Here is a 19,123-nt window from a genome sequence, read left to right as displayed (position 1 = left end):
GAGTTTTGAGCTTCCAGTTTGCTTTCATCAGTTGCTGTAAAGTTACTCGTTTACCTATCCAGGTAATTAACCAATTAAAAGTCCATTTGGGCTTACCAGGTAGTTAAATGGGCCTCCTTCTATTTCTCTTGAAGGTATCACTGCATTGTTGAACAGCCGATTATTTTGTTCGGTTTAACCAGAGAATATTTTCGAGAATGGACAGGGAGCTATTGTCCGCAAACTCATCAAGGAAGATGCGCAGGACAGAGTCTACGACCTCATTTTCGAGGAGTAGTTCCGCTGAACAGCTCGAGAAAAACCTCAACCAACGAAAACGAGCTACCCTCGGGACTATCCGTGCGGAATCACAGCCTCATAGAAATCAGCTTCTATTGTCTTCATGTCATTTTCATATTTCTTCTCCACCCTTTGCCAATGATCGTCACAATTGGAGCACTGCACCAACTGTCTTCAATTACTCTCTCTTCCGTTCACTTTGTGGATTTAAATTCGTTATTTTCATGTTTTCTTAATGGATAGCTAGAAGTTGAATTCAATCCTATTTGTTCATGCCATCATTTCGATCTGTTTGGTCGAGAGACGGGTATTCCTGAGTGATAAAGCTGACGTTCTGCTTTGGCCGACTCCGGAATTCTCAGAGGGGTCGCTCGAGAAAGAAAATACGCATATGGCATCTCACATCTTTCAGATATCTTTTGTTATCATCATAGGGAGAAACCTACAGATACTGAGAAACGAGGCCTATTTCTGCGATTTAACTGTTGCAGATGAAGTTTACATTCCTAGCACACAAAAGGGAAATGTTGTATGCAGCTTTGAAATCCATGTGCTGCGGAATTGTTAGGGATTTCCTGTCTCAGCTCTATGAATTTCTATGTGCCACGCAGTGTTTTATATAGTCCTAAAATAAAAGCCGAAAATAACGCGAAAACTACTAATGATACAGGGACAGAAGAATGGTAGGTAATGAGGATATAAGGGTTAATGGCAGACAGACAAAGGCCAAAAGTATGCGGAAGATATATGGAATCCCAGGTCCCACGTGCCAAAGAAAGTGGTAGGGTACAAAGTATTATTACAAACTGTTTAGAAAAGCTATAGATTTCATCAAACTTCTTCTGTTGGTGGAGGAGACGTTTCCTTCATCTCATCTCTGTTCTCATCTCTACTCGTAGGTACTGGTTTGTGAAAAGGTCGCATGGAAAACAACCGTCCAGAGGTGGAGAGAAATCGGGTTTCGGGCTTGGGGCCCATAATGGTGTCAGCGTAAGGCTCAATGTTTCGAGTAGCATTTTTTGCCCAACCGGCCTTTTCTCGCCGCAAATCCGCTTGTACCCAGGGAATGGTGATTAGGGTCCATATCGCGGCCCAAACAAATGGGAGAGTCCATCCTATCTAACCAACCAAAACGGGAGAGCTTGTTAGTGTATCATCACGGTTTTCTAGGGATTCAGATTCAGGTAATTAAACTAACCACATAGGCAGGATCTCGTGGTGTTGTAAATATTAAAATAGTCGTAATTGTACCGAAGATGATCGAGCCACCTGCCCAGAAACAGTTCATCTCAAAAAGCATTTCTCGAAAGTATGGGCTTGCTAAATATCTATCTCGCAGTGCTCGTCGATATTTCTGACCACCTCCGCCATCCACTGCGACGATATCTTCTATTAGGACATACAGAGCTGTCGGCATTACTGAGCCTTTGGGCGTGGAAGATATCCGGAATGGCGCTTGGTATCCCTTGGCACGTAGAATATCGAGGGACAGATGTACTATTCCAAAGTAGTACATGACTGTAGGTAGGGGCATTGCAAGGAGGCGGACTTAAGGTTGATAATGTTAACTTTTTGCAAAGCGCTATGCCGCCAGAGGGTGCTACAAGCACAACTTACTAGGTGGATTCTCTTGGACAGTTCCACTGTGAGGACGTTAGCTGGTAATGGAAGAAAACTTCATGGTTAGTCCAGGGTAAAAGACGTACACTATCAGTTCAACAGCCAGAATGAGCCATACTATGGTGAAGTTGATTTGAAAGAAGTCCAGCTATGATATTTATTTTAGTAGTTGAGACACAACATGGTAGATTTCCGATATCCGACCACTTACCCATGACCTCCGCGCATTCAGCGGTCTTGATACAGACCCTTTTCTGAACAAGTGGTAAAATCTATAAAAGTATTCGGCGATAGCAACTCCTCCAAGTGCAGCAGTACTGATAGTAAAAACTGAAAATGAATTTATTCAAATAGTTAGTCCAAGCTTTCAATATTCTGCGTACCAAGGGAAGGAGAGACATGTAATATCAAACACACCTAAATTAGGAGATAAATCGGTAAGATACCATAATGTGAAATAAAGAATCAACGGCTGAGCAAGCGTATCAATGACAAAAACGGCCCAGAAGAGCGCAATTGACCGCTTGCGATCTCTGAGGGAGTAAGGTAGCTCTGGCGGACCAGAAACTGGAGGAACCATAGATTCGTCCATCAAATTAGGGTTAGACAAGATAAGCCTGGTACATGGTAAATATATTTGACAACAATCACAAGAAATTGGCGGTTGTCGACCAATTTATAGAATAACGGATATCAAGCAGAGTCCGGGGTTTTAATAGTAGTAACAAATGCGTCAGTGGGTGGCGGGCATGGGGCTAGCTATATATTAGCCCGATTAGATTTTATGTCCAACATATCAAGCCACTTCAAATAAATATTCCAACCGATAAACAGGCGTGGAAAATGCCTTCTTTTTACCACTAGGTATGAAATTGTAAGTTCTGCGGGCATGGCGTACGTACGCTGTATTGACGTCAGCCGTTGACATCATCCGTTGCAGGGAGCTAGTTAACTAGTGACGTTTTTCGTGTTGATTTTTGAAGACGGACGAATGCTGGAAATATGGAGAAAATTTACCTCGAAGTGGACAGGAAGCTTTGCATATTGGGTCCTGCTGCTTGCCTTATAAAAAAGAAAGATATTGCATGTTCTGAAGGAGAGATGTTTCGAAGACCTGGCAAAGCCAAATTCAAATTCTCAACTGCGAAATCACTTTTCCGGGAATAGCAACGCCGTCTCGTGTTGTGAGTGAACACTTAACGAGTGGACATGCGCCCTCAACATCAGGGTTAGGGGTTAGGATTGGGGTTAGTTAACAATAAGGGCGTCCTTGGGGGGAGAATGTCGAGTTTATTAGATGGAACTGGTCATCAAGTTCCCTCTCAGGCACGTCGGTTCCTGGAGGATATAGTTAACTGATAGTTACATTGGTCGATCCCCTGAGAAGGATCAATTGCAATAAGGCCCAATCAAGGGCGCTCTGGATCTTGCTGGTACACGATTTGTCATACTCAGAATTTTATTAACTAACTAGTTATGCATAAATGCTCCGTAAGTACGGCCGTAAATCCCAGTTGGAAAAACTTAATGCTAGACATGAAGGCATTGGGATGATGCTGCTGCAAGGAAGAAACGACTCTATGGGCACAGCCCCGATAATTGACCTCCAGAGGGATTGCCCGGCCCATCCCGTTCTTGATGTCAGCCAAGTTGAGAGATTCAAAGCGACCAGCCGTTCGACGCAGCGCAAGCTTGAAATGCAGATATGTATCTCTCGCTCTGTGGTTTGTGTCTGAATCGGGGCAATTCTTTAGAACGATCCCGAGGTCATGTGAGGACGTCTGCCATATTACGTAAGCCCGCGATGTTCGCCACAAAACAGAAGATCTGCGGAGTTCCTGTAAATTTTAATTCGACCTCACTGTCAACCTCTACGCCGCAAGTTCGAATCCCGTCATCGGCATCGCGAGGGGAATGGAGAAAATATATCTCTAGTGTTAGAGTTCCTGGCTGACAGGGGAGAATGGGACAATGGCTCGGAGTTTGAGGGATCTTATCGATTTTTTGCTCGCGGAGATATCGCTCTGTGGCGAGCGAGGTGCGTATCACTTTATTTGCTCACCACCCTCTTTTTCCTGCTCTGGTTTTGAAAGCGTCTTAAGGAAAGGGTGGTGTTCACATCCAATTTTTGTGATATTTCATGCGAGAACTTCCTGTAGCTCATAGATGGGCAACTTACTGGAGCTCTCCTATCTGCTGTTTCCGCTACTAGAATTCTTTTTGGATTGGGACGGAGACGTCCGCGTGGCGAAGAATATAAACCAGCTGACACACACACAGGTGCATCTCCGGCTGATGTGCTCTCCTTCATTGATAACTTCTATGTTCCATCACCTCAGCAAAGCCACCTGCATGCTCAGCATGACGGGGTTGCTCGTCGCACCCCAAATGTTGACCATAGATTCAAGCAGAAAGCCTGGTTATGGCTGACAAGGCACCCAGAGGTTTCGGTTGGCAAGAACAAGGAAGGAAACAGCCTTGCGTTGGATGAAGTGGAAGCCCGATATGCCCAAGTCTCTGCCGGGGAGCAGCAGTCTTGTAATACACCAACTGCCTCCCCACCAGATGACCCTGTCCATGTTGACCCTCAGATTTCCGGGTCTATTTTGGCGAAAGGTATACCCCCGAATTCCAGTGGTGCACTCCGAGTGTTTGTTTCAGAAGAGCGAATGTGGCTTGCAATTACGGGCCATGAGCGTGACCACTCAAGGGTTCCTCCTCTGGAGTTTGATCTTTTATCAATCATTGCCTCTCGAAAATGGCAGGGCGTGATGCAACCAGAGTTGCCTAAACTTAGCGGCCAAGATAAGCGCTCAGTTCCCAAACGAACAGACTCTTTAAGTCGGAAAGGATATATCGAAAAAAGGCCTGTTCAATATATGTCGGCACGAACGAGTTTATGCACACTCCGGAAATTTGTCCGCTCAAAATCATCTGGTAATATTGTTGGATTGCCTGTGGAGAATGTGGACTCCGTGCCCCCTGAGCTGAGCACTGTGATTGATTTTCCTGTTCTTCTCGAAAGGCTGTTCCAATGCTTGAAGGAATTCAATGTCATTACTCGTATTGATTTGAAGGCTAAGCTTGGAATGGATGGTCGTTGGCGGGGCAGAGTTCTGGGAAGAGCAATTCGAAAGTTAGAAAGGATAGGTTGCATCCGTCGTGTGAGAGCCGTGTCACAATATTCCGATATGATGAGGACTCGTCATCCGTCTGTCATGCTTATCCGGGATCTTACCGAAAATGATCTTAGGCTTTTCCTAGAAGATAGTCGCAGCCTGGTAACATACCTGGAGCAGGAGGATATGGATGCTGTGGAAATGGACCAGGATCAAGGCCAGCAGGATACTGTGGATGGAATTCCAGAGATCAAAAGAGACATTGCCAGCCCACCTGAGGTACAATATTTCGAGCAGATGGGACGGGTCGTCCCTAGGTGGATCCCAGACCGCACTTTGCCAAACATGATATTTGACATAGTCGACAAAAGCGGGCGAGAAGGTAGTACAAATCATGTGAGTGAGCCAGAGATTGAAACCACTTTTCCTTTCAACTAATCCCGATATTCAAGGATATCACCAATTCCTGTATGGGCGCATTTTATAGGCGGCCAACTGAGTCACTGATGAGCCGCCTTGTTGAGACCTGGCAGCTTTCTCAACCCCTTCACCTTCGACACCTCGCGTTGGTCCGAGACGTCGCCCTTCGGGGCACGGTTTCAATGTACATCCATTACTCTTTGCGCAATTTTGCTTCTCTCGTAAATGAGGGTCAAGTTTCCTGGGAAGCAGTTAAATTTTCACGAGAGGGAAAAGGTGTTGCTAAAGTTCCACCAGTTGATGCTATTCCCCAAATTGATGCGTACGGTTTTCCTGCTGACGAGAGGCCATCCAACCTTCTGAATGACGGGGACGCAACCCTTAAAAGCTGTCTTGAGGCTGTGAGACCCAGTGATTATACTCTTACGACGTTTGATCCTGTCATTATAAAACGCAGAAATGGAAGTTATGGTACGTAATCATAACAGACTATGCGTTTATTAATTTGGTACTGACTTCTCAAAGGCGTAAGTTTCAGAGGCAAAGAATTGTCCGGAAAATCCCAAAAAGCTTTAGGCCTGTTGGGTTTAGAAGCCAGCTCCCCAGCTGCTGAAGGGGAGTCTCCACGCGGTGTTAGTTACCAGGGACGGAAGCGGAAAGAAACCGCAGCAGATGTTGATGAGGAATTTGCGGAAGAGGCAGAAGTTGTACGATCATCAAAGCGCCGGCAGAAGGCGGAAGAGTTTGTTGATCCATACGCTGGAATGACAGAAAAGGAGAAATTAGAAGCTCAAGGGTTTGATGAGAGTTGGACTGAATATAGCGTCCTCCTACTCGAACGACCTGGCCCTGGTATCTTTTTAACTCCAACAGGGAGACGGCGACCCATTGGGAAAGCAAGAGGTCGCCCAGGGAGAAGTCGGATTGCTATAATCAAGTTGGAAAAATTGAAGAAGTTTGATTGGTTTGTTAATGAGCAAGACACGGAGATCCCGCCGGCTGGAGACGGGGATCAGGGCCAAGCCTCTGCAGCAATTAGTAATGCAGAGTCCATTGCAGATCAATCAACATCACAAACTCAGCAGAGAACTACAACAACTCAACTGACTGATTCATCGAAATTAGCGGAAGATGTGGATCTCCAGGAAGTAATCCCTCTTGGTGCTCAGGCTCCAGTGAACAGACCTTTGGTATCCAAAAAAAGGAAATATGTTGCAACTTGTGAGAATGAAAATGGGAAACTGGGAACCTCCTTAACACCCCAGCCAACTCCTAAAAGAAGGGGTAGGCTGGTGAAGAAGAACCCCAAAGTTGCGAGTATCGACGCTACATTGCAGAACGGTGACAAGCGTTTCGACCAGGATACTGTGGCAGGTCATACAAGAATAACTGGTCATGGCTCTCCTGCTCCTCAGCTCAGTGATAAACGTCAGCAAGCCCTACGAGATGTAGCAGCAGAAGTCACACAGACCAAAGCCAAGCGCGGGACGAAACGAAAGTTTGTTGATAATGTTGCGGACTCAGAGCAATCAGCATCACCTCCAACTCCGGAAATCGTGTCAAGTGGGAGTGGCGATGTAGGATCTCCATCTTTTGACTTGGCTCCAGTCCTACCCTCTGAAGATATTCGACCTGTCTCTCAGTTGACTGATTCTGCAATTCATCCACTTTCCACCTCACAAACGTCAGAGGGTGGTAAGGAAAGAATTCCTCAGGGTCAGATAATGCAGAATGAAATCCATGCCACCGACAACGCATTGAATAAAGCAGGCGATGGCTCCCAGGTTGTGGAACATGAAGGAGAGGGTATAACCGACACCACCCACGAACCCCCTTTTCGAGGTGCATCCAATTTAAACATCATAAATATCGATGGAAATAACGAAAGCAGGACAGCTCAATCCCAAACCCAAGACATTGATCTACGAACTCCTGAACCAGTTTTGGCAACCAAGGGCAAAATCAAGTCCAAGAAGTCGGATACCCAAGCTGGTTCAATCGCGTTTCTTCGAAGGAAGATCGTCATGGATATTGTTGAGATATCTGGTGGGGTTTACCCTTATGGCACTGAGCTCTGGTACCCCTTTACCACGGCATGGTTTAAAACGAAACAGACTGGGAGGCCCGACTTCCGAACACTTCGAACTACAGTAAAATATATGACCGAGAGCGGGAAACTTAGGCAACTAACGTTCAGCGGAAGAAATAGTAAAGGGTTAGTGGTTACAAAGTCCATAATTGCGAAACCAGAGATTGCCGCAACTGATTCAGTAGTTATGGATTTGCAGAGAGCAATGTTGGAAGCTGACCCGCAACAATACTTCCCACCCGGCCCTGAGATTAACCCGTCGCTTAGGAAGTCGCATCGGATCGTCCAAATTCCAGAAAAGAGACTTCCAGAGATAGAAGAACAGGTAACCGTAACGTTGCATCAAGTCCCTGTGAGGGCTCGACCTCCTGAATTAAAACCACCGCGTGTCCAGCGACCAAGATCAGGACCTGTAGAGCGTCTAAAGAGTACCATGCGCCGGTCACCTTCACATTCAGCTCTAAATTGGTTGACATCGCCGAATTCTGGCATTGCAGAAGGGGTGCCTCGGCCTTTAGAATATGTATTTCGCGATCCTATTTTATCAGGAGGTTCCATAACGGACTTGGAACTCAGTGTCCCCAGAAGACATCTCCCTCCAAGATCAAAACCTCCACCATATGCCACCATCCTACAGTCTATCCAGTCATTTCATCGTCCAACTGGGACGTTCGGGACTCTATTTGACAACAGGTTATGGCGGGGACCACCAGGAATAAAGCCCCGACTGGGTCAGATGGCTCCAAGTTTGCCTACAACTCTTGAAGATATTCTTTCTATGACAAAGAAACGGCCGTTCGATATATCAAATAACCCAGATCCCGTTTCTACTAGGGTGTTTTCTGAGATAGATGCAGTAGGCAGATGGGAATCAAAACATCCTGAGGTATTTGATTTGGAGAAAGACGGGTGGACGTACATTAACCATCGGATACCGGGCCCCTTCGAGAGTGCGCCGCAGGAGGGGCCTATACGATTTGAACCCAGTGAGCTCTCGCGAGTATCGAAGGAACGCTCAATGCCAATTTCCGAGGCTCCCCTTCGATCTCTAGCATCAGCGTCAGCCAGGGTGACTCAAGAAGAGCAACCTAATGATCACCTACCCTCGTTCCGCGGTCAGAAACGACCCGAGGGGCCCGTCAATCGGCGTCTCGAACAATTCCAGGAGTCTAAGACGGAGAAAAGAATTCCTAAAGCAGTTGGTCCGACTTCCCGAAGGACTAAGCTTATTAAGGTCCTCTCTAGCGACATAGTACAGAAGGTTACCGTGGCAATCGTCGTCGTTCGAGTTTTGGCTGGTGGAATGGAGGGTAAAATGATTGACTGGCAGCTCGTTACGTTGGCCTTTCCAAACCATGACCCTAAATTTATTAGAGACCGGGGAAAAGCTATTCTCTCCAGAAATCGACTTCAAATGTCCAAAATGCAAGGTGATTTCCAGGACCGGTTCGCGGAAGCGTATGAAAGGGATCAGGTGCCCCCTATCGACTATGGAGATCTTACCTCGTATGATTGGCAATGGATTGTCGATTGGGCTTGCACTCAGCTCGAGGGTCCACGAACCGATACGCTTCCAAGTTTACCAGCCACTCGTCAACAGTTCGACAGCCTTTTCGACATTCGCCAGGAACCCATACAAACTCTTGATGAATTGTACCAACACAACGCCCCAGCCACGATTCCTCGCAAGCAAGCTTTGCTGACTGGCACAAGCTTCGTAATTCCCGTTTCTCAGACCAAGATGAAATGGGAACATTCAAGTACTGAGCGACTGAATATAGCTAAAACTTGGGTACGAGCTAATGTTATAACGCCGGAGGAGTCTTATAACCCAGCGGATGCGAGGCGGATTCTCGAATGTCTTGGTGAAGAGCTCATCGGTCAGGCGATACAGTCTCTCATCACTGAACGTGTCATCTCGATGGGCAATAGGGGTAGAATTACTCCAGGACGCAACTATGATGTTACAGAACATTTCGTACACACCTTCGGTCGCAAACGTGCCATCGAAGCTACCCAGTTGAAACGGGCTTTGACCTTCAAAACAACAATCCTAGACACACAATTACATTTGGAAAAGAAATGCGCTGTGAACTATGACGCAGAGGATGGGGATATTCTAGTTCTTATTAATCTATTTGCGGAAGGCAGGATAACAATCTGGCCCGTGGACCCCCCAAAGGATAAATACGGTCTGACCGACGGCGGCTATCTCACCCGGCTCATGGACAAGGGCAAGCTCCGTTTCGATATCCAAGTCCTTCCTGTTCCAGATCGTTACATCTACGGAAATCCTGTGAATCTACCGAAAACGATCCCAAGGGGTGATATGCCCCCTGATTTCCCACCGCCCACTGGCCCCCCACCTCTCTGCAAAATCCCCCTTTGGTTTGACATCCATGGCAACCTTGTAAAGATGCTTTGGGATATGGCTGTTGCTGGAGTTGTAGGTTATCTGGCCTCTAGGCCTGGACTTACTACAGCTGATATTGGTCGCCTATTTCAGCCACATATTGCTGATTGGGAGGTGGCGTTGGTTCTGGAGTGGATGGAAGAAGCTGGTGTTGTTGAGAGACTTGGTGGTTTGTCCGGTTGGGCGGTGAAGGAGTGGTGGTGGATGATTATTCAGAATTGAATGCTCTTGGTTTAGTTGTTTAAGCATAAGTTGTTTCTCAGTGGGTGCAATAATTACTCCAAGAAGGGAGCAAAAAATGTATCATTATATCTTTTACTTTCATCGTTCTGTATATATAAATTGCGATTTGATTAATTAAAAAAAAAAAATAGCTGTTTCTGTGCGCAGCATTTCATCCACTGTTGAATATCCAATGCTGAAATTGTCACGCATTTGACATCTTTTCGTCTGCATGACTACACAGCCAAAAGTCAACGAGATAAAAGAGTCATCAGGCCAGAGGCATTATGTTCCAACCCGTCTCAGTAAATACGAAAAGATACTATCGAGCTACTACTGTCTTCATATATAGAGTAATCAAGTCTTAATTAATGTATGGGTAATTAAAACGGTGATATACATTTATATCTAAAACATGCTCGAACCAGTTATGTTATGACGCATGGGGGAAACAAGGAAAACGCCGTATCCACACGTAGTTATCGTTCATTAAGGAGTACCTTTAAGAAAACAAATGCCGTCCATGAATAAAAAAAAAATATCAAACGGGAATCAATCCCAATGCCGCCATTCATCCTCGCTCGTAGAACGCCCAGGCACACTACAGCCACCCTGCTGTTTATCAGGCGTGCTTTCATTCTCTGACACAACCTCCCCTGAGCGAGGATGGGGAGAGATGGAATGCAGAGTCTTCATCGAAAGGCCAGTTCCCGGCCGTTGCGTATTAGTTGCTCCATTGGAAAATGGGTCGCCATTACCAAGTCGTCGTGAGACATTGCTATGGTGTGTAGATGTTGTATGGGTAGAAGATGGCCAGTTTTCATATTGTGAAGGTGGTGGGACAGTGGCCGGACGCTGATGTTGTGACTGATAATGGTTTAACCGTTGAATTCTTCTACTCTCTATTCTTTGCTTTATCTCAAGCCAGTTGGAGTTTGTTTCCCAATGCCAGCCATCACCGGTGGTGTTACATAAGGGTAGCGCCCAGAGGAGAGGGTTTTCGCCGAAGAGATGTCTCAGGTTACGGCGCCAACCTAAGTCGAATGCATGTGGGAGATTTTCTTCATCTTGCTCGTCGAGATATTCGTCATATCGCGCTCTTTCACGAGCGTTCTCAAGTTCTTCGTAGGAATGATGAAGTGATCGTTGTGCGGGTGATAGTGGTTGATTGTGATTTCCGTATGTTTGTCCCTGCTCCGGGTCATCGGATCGTCGACTGGGAACGATTGGCGAACTCCGTTCTTCGCCCTCTTCAGCTCGTATGACACCAGGGGTGGCATTGGAACGCGCAACAGGGAATCGATGGCCATGGCTGTGATCCATCTGTCCAGGAGCAGGGCTAACCCCTTCTTGCCGGTAACGATCAAATGATCTGCGGATAGGAGCGAGGTATCTAGTCTTTTCTAGACATTCTATCGTAGTCAACCCTCTTGCCGCAAGGGTAATATGCCAGATCGTGAACGCCGACAAGACAAGGCCAATTATCCCAGAAATGAGAGCCAGTAGAATATTGGAGACCGGAACGAATGATTCGATGTATTGAGTCTGGTCCAGAATCTCTGTCCAAACCCAGGTTGCAGAAACTGCAAAGCATAACCAGGAAAACAAACATGTATATATCAAGAATAGCAGGAATGCTTTGTAGTTACGAAATCCTACGCAGGTAGCTAGCCAAGGGCAATGGTGATCCATCTTGAGGACACACCGCTTGCATGACGAGCAGTGGTGAGTCCGATCCGGTTTGACATTCTGACACTTTTTACAGAACCTTCTACCACCAGTTGAGTTTACCGTCAGGGACACGAAATCCGGTGCTTCTATGGAGGGGAGGGAGCTATATTCATGTCGGTTTGCATAATTATTCTTCAAAGGTCCTGTTGAAGGAGAACCCGGGTCCGTGAAGACAGCAACAGTATAGCATGTATTTGAAAGAAGGTAAAGAATTATTCCTAGAACCGATGTTGCAGGACCTAGTTCCCGGTCAGTAAATCCGTTTTGGATATAGCTCGCACGAGCCAGTCGTAGTCCCTCGAGGGGGGGGGGGAAGAAAAAAAAAAAGGGCAACATACCAAACCACCTACTTTTTGACGACTGCATTCCTATGCGTGCCTCGACAAATACAGACCATGTCGTGAGCCCATACACAAACGCCAACGGAAAATATAACAGCACGTTACAACATAGGTGTTCGCATCGTCGAGAAGGATCCCGGCACTTCCGCCTCGATGGCGTTGTTGTGGCCACGGAAGAAAATGCGTCCATCGTGTTAAATCTCCGGTTTAATGGAATGGGTAGAATATATGTATCTCATGAAGAGAATCTGATGGCGGTCATTGTTACGGCGAACGAAGATGTAGGCCGTGGGGGAAAAGGGCTCTGTTTATTCGGATCGTGGGCAGGGACTAAAGTGCTCAGGCTTGCCGAAACGCTGAGACTCAGTGTAAAGGATCAAAGAAAAGAAAGAAGACGGCTATCGTAAATGATGGTGTATTATGTCTTGTCGTCGTTGTTTATTGTTATTGTTATCAACGACCCTCGAAGTCGACGTCCGACGTAAAACTTGGAACTCGGCTCCTACAATTACATAATCATAACTAGTTAACTAGTTAGTTAGTTAGTTGACCCCTAACTATCACCATCAAACATGCTCCGGGTAAAGCCACCGCGTTCACGGTCCACGATCTGAAAGCTTCATCACTCTATTTCTTTACACGCGAGGGACACCGTCGTCAATCTTAGCTTCTTGAATCGAGCGATCCCATAAGTTTGTTTTCCATTCCTTCGTATGAATTGCGGGTTTGTTGGCGGTTGACACGTCCAAATATACAGATGCGTGCTTGACCCGAACAGCTTCACTTGTGTCGAAAGTTTTTGCTCCTTGATCGAGATTTGCTGTTCCTGGGTCAACGGCGACCCAGATCTTGTCCAATAAGTCAACCAGGACAAAATCGGCGATCATTGCAACGCGATCGTTGGGGAGACAGCGGTATTCTGGGAATGCACGTAGTCCATCATCTCAACCTCCCGCTGCTGAAAAGAAGCCCGCTGTTTTGAGAATTTGATGGCAACAGCGCTTCCATCTGTGTGATGGCTCTTGATAACGCAGTTGCAAAGATACTCATATATCAACTGCCCGCGAATCGGACCGTCATAGCGACATGCTCCGTTTTCTAAGGGGGTGGTTTTGCTGTCCTGGACATTCTGCTGGCCGAATTTTCTTGAGAACAAGGCAAGCATTGATGGGAGTGCAAGGAGTGGCAGGTTCGCTGACTTGCTCACTACATAAATAGACGGAAAAGGAGACCGACCCGAATGGGGTGTAGCTGAGGGACGTGATGTGTTTGCAGGCAGGAGAGCAATTGTAATCGAGGTGAATTAATTCATCGTATGCCCTGCAGTTCTCAACGTGTTGTATAGTACCTGTCTCGCCATCGACTGTATGAACACACTCAACAAACCATATACTTGGGATCACGGTATTTAAAACTACAAGATTAGCTTTTCTACCTTTTTGGGATTGTTGTACTTGGGCTTAGGAATTGATATTGCCAAAGCTTTTTAAGCGTTTCCAAGGAAACGAATAGTTAAGTGGGGAAGTTTTACTTCTGTAATCCGGATATAATCCTCACCCCTCAGCCTCTTCATACCCAAGCAGCAAGCAGCACACACAATGGCAAACGAGACCCCTGTCCATTTCTTCGATATCAACTCCAACCTCCCAAGTATGTATATACGTACATGCGCATACATCACACAGCGCAAATCTAACTATTCCCCATTATGAAACCCCCAACCCCTCCCCCCCCACAGCTAACCCAATCAAACACAGTCCCCTCCAAATCCTGGTCCCCCAACACCCTTCGAACCCGCCTCGTCCTCAACTTCAAAAAGATCCCCTACACCCAGTCCTTCATCTCCTACCCAGACATAGCCCCCCTGTTAAGGTCCGCCTCCGTCCCTCCTCTCCAGGGGAGCAGAGTTCCATACACATTACCCGCAATCGCCCATCCATCCAGCATCGGCACCTCCCACGGCGTGCTTAACGATAGCTGGCCCATTGCCTTGCATTTGGAGAAGACATTCCAGTCCCCACAGCATCCCACCCTATTCCCATCGGCAGGCAGCTATGCGCTCGCGCTAGCGGTGGCGAGGGTGTTGAACGCCATGCTCCCCCCAACGCGAATGATCATCCTGCCTAAAATCCCGCAGATTCTAGATGAGCGGGGCGCGGAGTACTTTCGGCGGACAAGGGCTGAGTGGTTTGGGAGGTCTATGGAGGAGATGCTGTCGGACACTGAGGGCGTGGAAAAGTCATGGGCGGACGTGGAGGTTGAGTTGAAATTGTTGGCAGATATGTTAAGGGGCCCACCTGGTGTTAGCGGGGGCAAGAAGAAGGGGCCATTTTTTGAGGGAGAGCAAGCCGGCTTTGCGGATCTTTTGTTTGCGGCGTTTTTGGCATGGTACGAAAGGGGCGATCGGAAGGATTGGGAGCGTGCAGTGAGCATTGGGGATGGGGAGATTAGGAGGTTTTGGGATGCTTGTTTGCCGTGGATCAATGGGCAGGGGGAAGAGAAAGAATATGTCTTTGACAAGTAGGGTTGAGACGCAATTTGCATCCCTGATTTTGCGTTGCGTCAAGGCCCCCTTCCCGCCCCCAAGGGGCATTAATAATAATTGCCTGTGGAAGGACGCCCTTTGGAACGTATTATTTAGGGAACCTTCGTTCGGGATATAATATAACCCCGGACGCCAGGACAAATACCTATCCAAAGTGGTACAAGGAGGAAGGTACTTGGAATCAATTAGTCCCCCAACTAGATATTGAAAAGCGTAGGACACCAAATGGGAGAACGTAGTGTATTAATTTTGTATACAATGCGCAATCAAAGAGTGTGCCTGCTCATACATATGGTTATGTATATATCTACGCCTCGCTCTCCCGGAGGCCAGGGAGAAAACAGTAACCAAAAAGATTATACAAGAGAAACGTATGTATGTGCCACATGGCTTTTATTTATAATATCACGTCCGTACCTTGGGTACTCGCCGCATGAGAAAAGGAAAGACACCAGAATAGTAACGGGGGCATATTCCGTAAAGGGTACCCGGGTGCTGTAAAAAGAAGGGACGTAGAAAGCGAAACAACACAGGAGAGAAAAGGAACAGAAAAAGATAACGCCGATGATATATGCAACTGGCGAAATGCATGCCCCAAATCTTAAGATAGTAGTAAAACAGGGCGAAAAAAATATTAAATAAGTACGTAACGAACAATGAAGAGCGGGGTGAGATTAACAGGAATGTGCAACAGTTTGGCAACGCGAATCATCAAGCATGAAATTGACGAGAAGTCCAATCTATTAGAGTATGGAAGTTGGTATTAAGTCCGAGGAATTATGACTGATATCTAGTATCGGAATGTCATGTTCGGGTATCACAAAGTCGAAAAACGGAGGGCTATGCAAGGCAAAAAAGTCATCGGTAACTTTATTGGAAGCAAAACACGGTGGAGATCCCATTCAGAGGATTTAAACAATCTTTCCAACATCACACCAATTCTTGCCTTGGATAGGCTAAATAAAAACGCCAAAGGTCAGGTTAGCCATATAATGGAAGGATATTAGCGAAGCGGCAACCAGCCTCCGAAGAAACGGCATATCGGGGTAAAAATAAAAACAAAAATAAAAACACAAAGGGGGGGGGAGAAAGAACTCACCAAACACGACAAATACTTGCACCACCCACACTTCGACCGATATTTGTAAAAATTATTCAACAGCAAAATAAACGCAATAACAATTCCCACAAGTGTCCCCGCACGCACAAGCCACCACACCCACCAGAGGGGCTTACGCCCCGTAAAAAACTTCACAGGCTTCGTAGCCATGAACTTATTCTTCTTCTTCTTCTTCTTCTTCTTCTTTGATTCAACTCCGTCCTCGATAAGCGCCCCACTGGCAACCACAGGTTCGTACGGGTCCCCAGCAGCCCCGATGCGCCGTAGTCGATCAGGTGAACGAAGAAGGGAAATGCCCAGCACAAGTCCAACGAGAAACCCTCCGATATGCGAAAAGTTATCCAAACCAGGAAGCAACCCGAGGACAAACGATATCGCAATCGTGATTAGCATGATGATGAGTTCGGTGACGGGTTTTGGTCTGCTACCCCACGTATAAAAGAGGTCTAAACAGGCGAGGGCCAGGATGCCGGAAAGACATCCCGAGGCGCCTGTAGATGCGATGCCGGATGAAGCAAAGTTGGCACCGAGAATAAAGCCAAAGATCCCCGAGGCGAAATAGACGATGGCATATCTCCACCAGCCGATTGTTCGTTCCATGTCCGCACCAATGGTTAACTGGGCCATCATGTTGAAGCCAATGTGGACCAGGCCCGCATGGAGGAACATGGGTACGATGAAGCGGAACCACTGGTTGGGTTCTGGTTTCTGCTTGATGCTCCCGTTGGGTTTTGGATCGGGAACTTTGTGGCGTTTCCTGAACCCGCAGAGTTCGGAGAGGGGACATTGGTTTTCGGGAGCGATGGGGTCTGAGGAGGTGGTATGGGGGCAAGGGAAGGGGACGAGATCGCCTGTGACATTCTTGTTGTTTTGGACACCTTCCTCGTTCCGCATGCAGGGAACGAATCGGGCACCCATGTTAATCTGGATATAGGGTGACGGACCGATCATAGGGTTAAACGCTGGTCTAGTCATGATGGGGGAACCTGTCAATTTGGCTGGAAGAGCAGAGAGACAACACATGAACCGTCAGTAACAAGGTATTTTTCTTTCACAAAAACCATATCATACGGTTAATCAATCGATCGAATAGGGATTTCTTTAAGGACATACCACTTCGCACAAGCTCCCCAATAAAAACCGCAATCTGCACAGCTGTCAGAAAATACGTAACCCACGGTATTTTCTTCTTAAACCAGCGCCTCCCCTTCCAGCCTCTAGGATGATCCCCCATCGGGTTCGGGTTCAACGGCACGCGCTGGCTCTCACGGTCCGGGCGGTAATGCGTATCTGCATGCATCCACTGTGGCTGTCCACCAGTGGCGGTCTGGACATTGTTCTTCAGAGGGATATCGTCTGCATATTGATCAGTCCTATGCTGCCTTCCCATCATGACATCGGCAGCAGCACCACCTCCTGTCACGACGCCATGGCTGTGGACGGTGGGATAAGTAGGATAGTCAAGATTCGAACCGTGAGAATACTGACTAGGATCCCGGTCAAATGGTTTTCCATAGACTCCGTATGGCGAAGGAGAGTGTGCTGGGGGAAAGGTATCGGTGTTGGAGTGTGGATATAACGGTTGTTGAGAGCCGTAGGGATTGTAAAATTCGTTAGCCGCCATCTTCTAGAACCTTTCTGGAGCCTTTCTGGGAGAAATAGGACGAAGGGATGGAGGAATGGAGAGTCGGCTTTTGATGCGCTAAAGGCAAAATAAAAATAAAAAAAATAAAAATAAATAAATAAAAAATAAAAAAAAAAAAATAAAAAAAAATACGCGGAAAACGGAGATGATGGATGGGATGATGCGCAGGACGGGGCAAAGGTAAAGGAAGGTTGTGAATAGCCGTTGTTCAAAACAAGCACGAAGGCGCCTTCTCTGTTGCACCAAGGTGTTCGACGGCTTTGGTGTCTCTACTGCGTCGCAGGAAGTAAAACGAACGTGGTTGACCGTGTCTACAGACCAGCTCTCAGCCTAGCTCTCAGCCTGCAGTGGGAACAAGCGAAGGTTTGGAGTGTTCCGGGGGTTGAGATCAGGAACAAGGGGCTGGGGCTGGAGGCTGAAGCGGGCGGTTGGGTGTCACATGAACACCGCAGGTTGGCATTCCCCAGAGCAGCTTAGCGTGGGAACAGCCCGGCTGAGGCGGTGTGCAGAGGGGCAGAAAGACAGCGGGAAGCACCCCAGTTCGGGGGAACGGTTGACCTTGATGCTCCTACACGGGGATATGCGGGTAAAGCCAACTGGTTATATACACTGCTGGGCGTTGGAATATTTAGATCCACTGGTTTATCAAAATGTTGTTGTTCGTCTTTGATCGCCGGTGATGCATGCCCTCAGATAGAACTATTTGAGTGCAATTGAGTTACGTGTTGTTGTGGCTGGAGAAGCATGGATAGTTGGAACTAGTCGTTAATGTTGCAACCAGCGTCAATGCTAACGTCAACATCAATATTTTTCCCACTGAGCAAAATCGACACCTCACAGAAATTGTATATCTGTCCTATTGATATCCCATTGTAGCCATCGATCCTCAATCTAAGGCAACCATCTTTCTTTCTGTTTATGAAACAATTTCAATCCCTTTTCCTCGTTTCAATGCCATTCCATCCAAAAAGGCGACCTGCCAGGCGCTAAACTAACACCTGGGATATGATCGTGAAACTCAAGATAACTTCCTATGTGGTGATCCTATCTAACCAAGTCCATTCCAAATTCAGAAGTGAAGGGCAAGAGATGAGAAAAATCAAAATCGTCCATAGGGGCTGTGGTTGATGGTGCATCAACCAGGATCCATCATTAATTGATGCAAAACTTGGAGATCCCGCGTGATAATCCGTTCCCTCGCCCGGTCCTCCAATTCCGATGAGTGCACATGTCTCCCTGAAAACACGGGATGGTTCGTCAAGGCCTAAATCTCAAGGATATTTCCATACCAATAATCATCATTATGCCGCTACCATTACTCCTAAGTAAAGGAGTTGCAGGAGGAGCGAAATAGTGCATCGCACCAGAGCACCCAAGGGGATTCTCGATACATGTTTCGGAAAGTGGATGTGATCCGGGGAACGACGATCACAAACCTGAGATCCGGCAGGGAATGCGTCATAGTTGTTTGTTTGTCTTTGCAACCATGAGTGACCATCTCCTCCGCTTTCCAATGGGTATATGTACCTGACCGTGTACCGTTCTCTCCCCGCTCTCCTCCCCCCCCCCAACCACTCTC

The 19,123-nt window shown here is 47.0% G+C and overlaps 6 protein-coding genes across 6 annotated transcripts; 2 read left to right on the top strand and 4 right to left on the bottom strand.

The window, feature by feature from the left end:
• Positions 1 to 1,110: 1,110 nt before the first annotated feature.
• On the bottom strand, positions 1,111 to 2,491 carry PAAG_06620 (hypothetical protein; the record flags this gene model as incomplete). Its single annotated transcript, XM_015845943.1, has 6 exons — positions 1,111 to 1,398; positions 1,478 to 1,827; positions 1,897 to 1,922; positions 1,986 to 2,047; positions 2,111 to 2,229; positions 2,317 to 2,491. The coding sequence occupies 6 exons, from the start codon at positions 2,489 to 2,491 to the stop codon at positions 1,111 to 1,113; spliced, it is 1,020 nt and encodes a 339-aa protein (XP_015700169.1).
• A 1,379-nt stretch (positions 2,492 to 3,870) lies between these two features.
• Positions 3,871 to 10,162, top strand: PAAG_06619 (hypothetical protein; the record flags this gene model as incomplete). Its single annotated transcript, XM_015845942.1, has 4 exons — positions 3,871 to 3,937; positions 4,066 to 5,414; positions 5,471 to 5,909; positions 5,964 to 10,162. The coding sequence occupies 4 exons, from the start codon at positions 3,871 to 3,873 to the stop codon at positions 10,160 to 10,162; spliced, it is 6,054 nt and encodes a 2,017-aa protein (XP_015700168.1).
• A 552-nt stretch (positions 10,163 to 10,714) lies between these two features.
• PAAG_12248 (hypothetical protein) lies at positions 10,715 to 12,424 on the bottom strand (the record flags this gene model as incomplete). The annotated part of the gene is made up of 2 exons (XM_015847763.1): positions 10,715 to 12,132; positions 12,232 to 12,424. 2 exons carry the CDS (start codon positions 12,422 to 12,424, stop codon positions 10,715 to 10,717), a joined length of 1,611 nt encoding a protein of 536 aa, XP_015702613.1.
• Positions 12,425 to 12,869: 445 nt separating this feature from the next.
• PAAG_12247 (hypothetical protein) lies at positions 12,870 to 13,399 on the bottom strand (the record flags this gene model as incomplete). Its single annotated transcript, XM_015847762.1, has 2 exons — positions 12,870 to 13,082; positions 13,145 to 13,399. 2 exons carry the CDS (start codon positions 13,397 to 13,399, stop codon positions 12,870 to 12,872), a joined length of 468 nt encoding a protein of 155 aa, XP_015702612.1.
• Positions 13,400 to 13,832: 433 nt separating this feature from the next.
• Positions 13,833 to 14,758, top strand: PAAG_06617 (hypothetical protein; the record flags this gene model as incomplete). Its single annotated transcript, XM_002791401.2, has 2 exons — positions 13,833 to 13,884; positions 13,992 to 14,758. 2 exons carry the CDS (start codon positions 13,833 to 13,835, stop codon positions 14,756 to 14,758), a joined length of 819 nt encoding a protein of 272 aa, XP_002791447.1.
• Positions 14,759 to 15,690: 932 nt separating this feature from the next.
• Positions 15,691 to 17,523, bottom strand: PAAG_06616 (DHHC zinc finger membrane protein; the record flags this gene model as incomplete). Its single annotated transcript, XM_015845941.1, has 3 exons — positions 15,691 to 15,735; positions 15,879 to 16,885; positions 17,013 to 17,523. The coding sequence occupies 3 exons, from the start codon at positions 17,521 to 17,523 to the stop codon at positions 15,691 to 15,693; spliced, it is 1,563 nt and encodes a 520-aa protein (XP_015700167.1).
• Between the last annotated feature and the right edge of the window lie 1,600 nt (positions 17,524 to 19,123).

The sequence above is a fragment of the Paracoccidioides lutzii genome (assembly GCF_000150705.2).
Source record: "Paracoccidioides lutzii Pb01 unplaced genomic scaffold supercont2.19, whole genome shotgun sequence".
NCBI lineage: Eukaryota > Fungi > Ascomycota > Eurotiomycetes > Onygenales > Ajellomycetaceae > Paracoccidioides > Paracoccidioides lutzii.
Note: the sequence above shows the minus strand (reverse complement) of the source record. Positions and strands in the feature narration are given on the sequence as shown.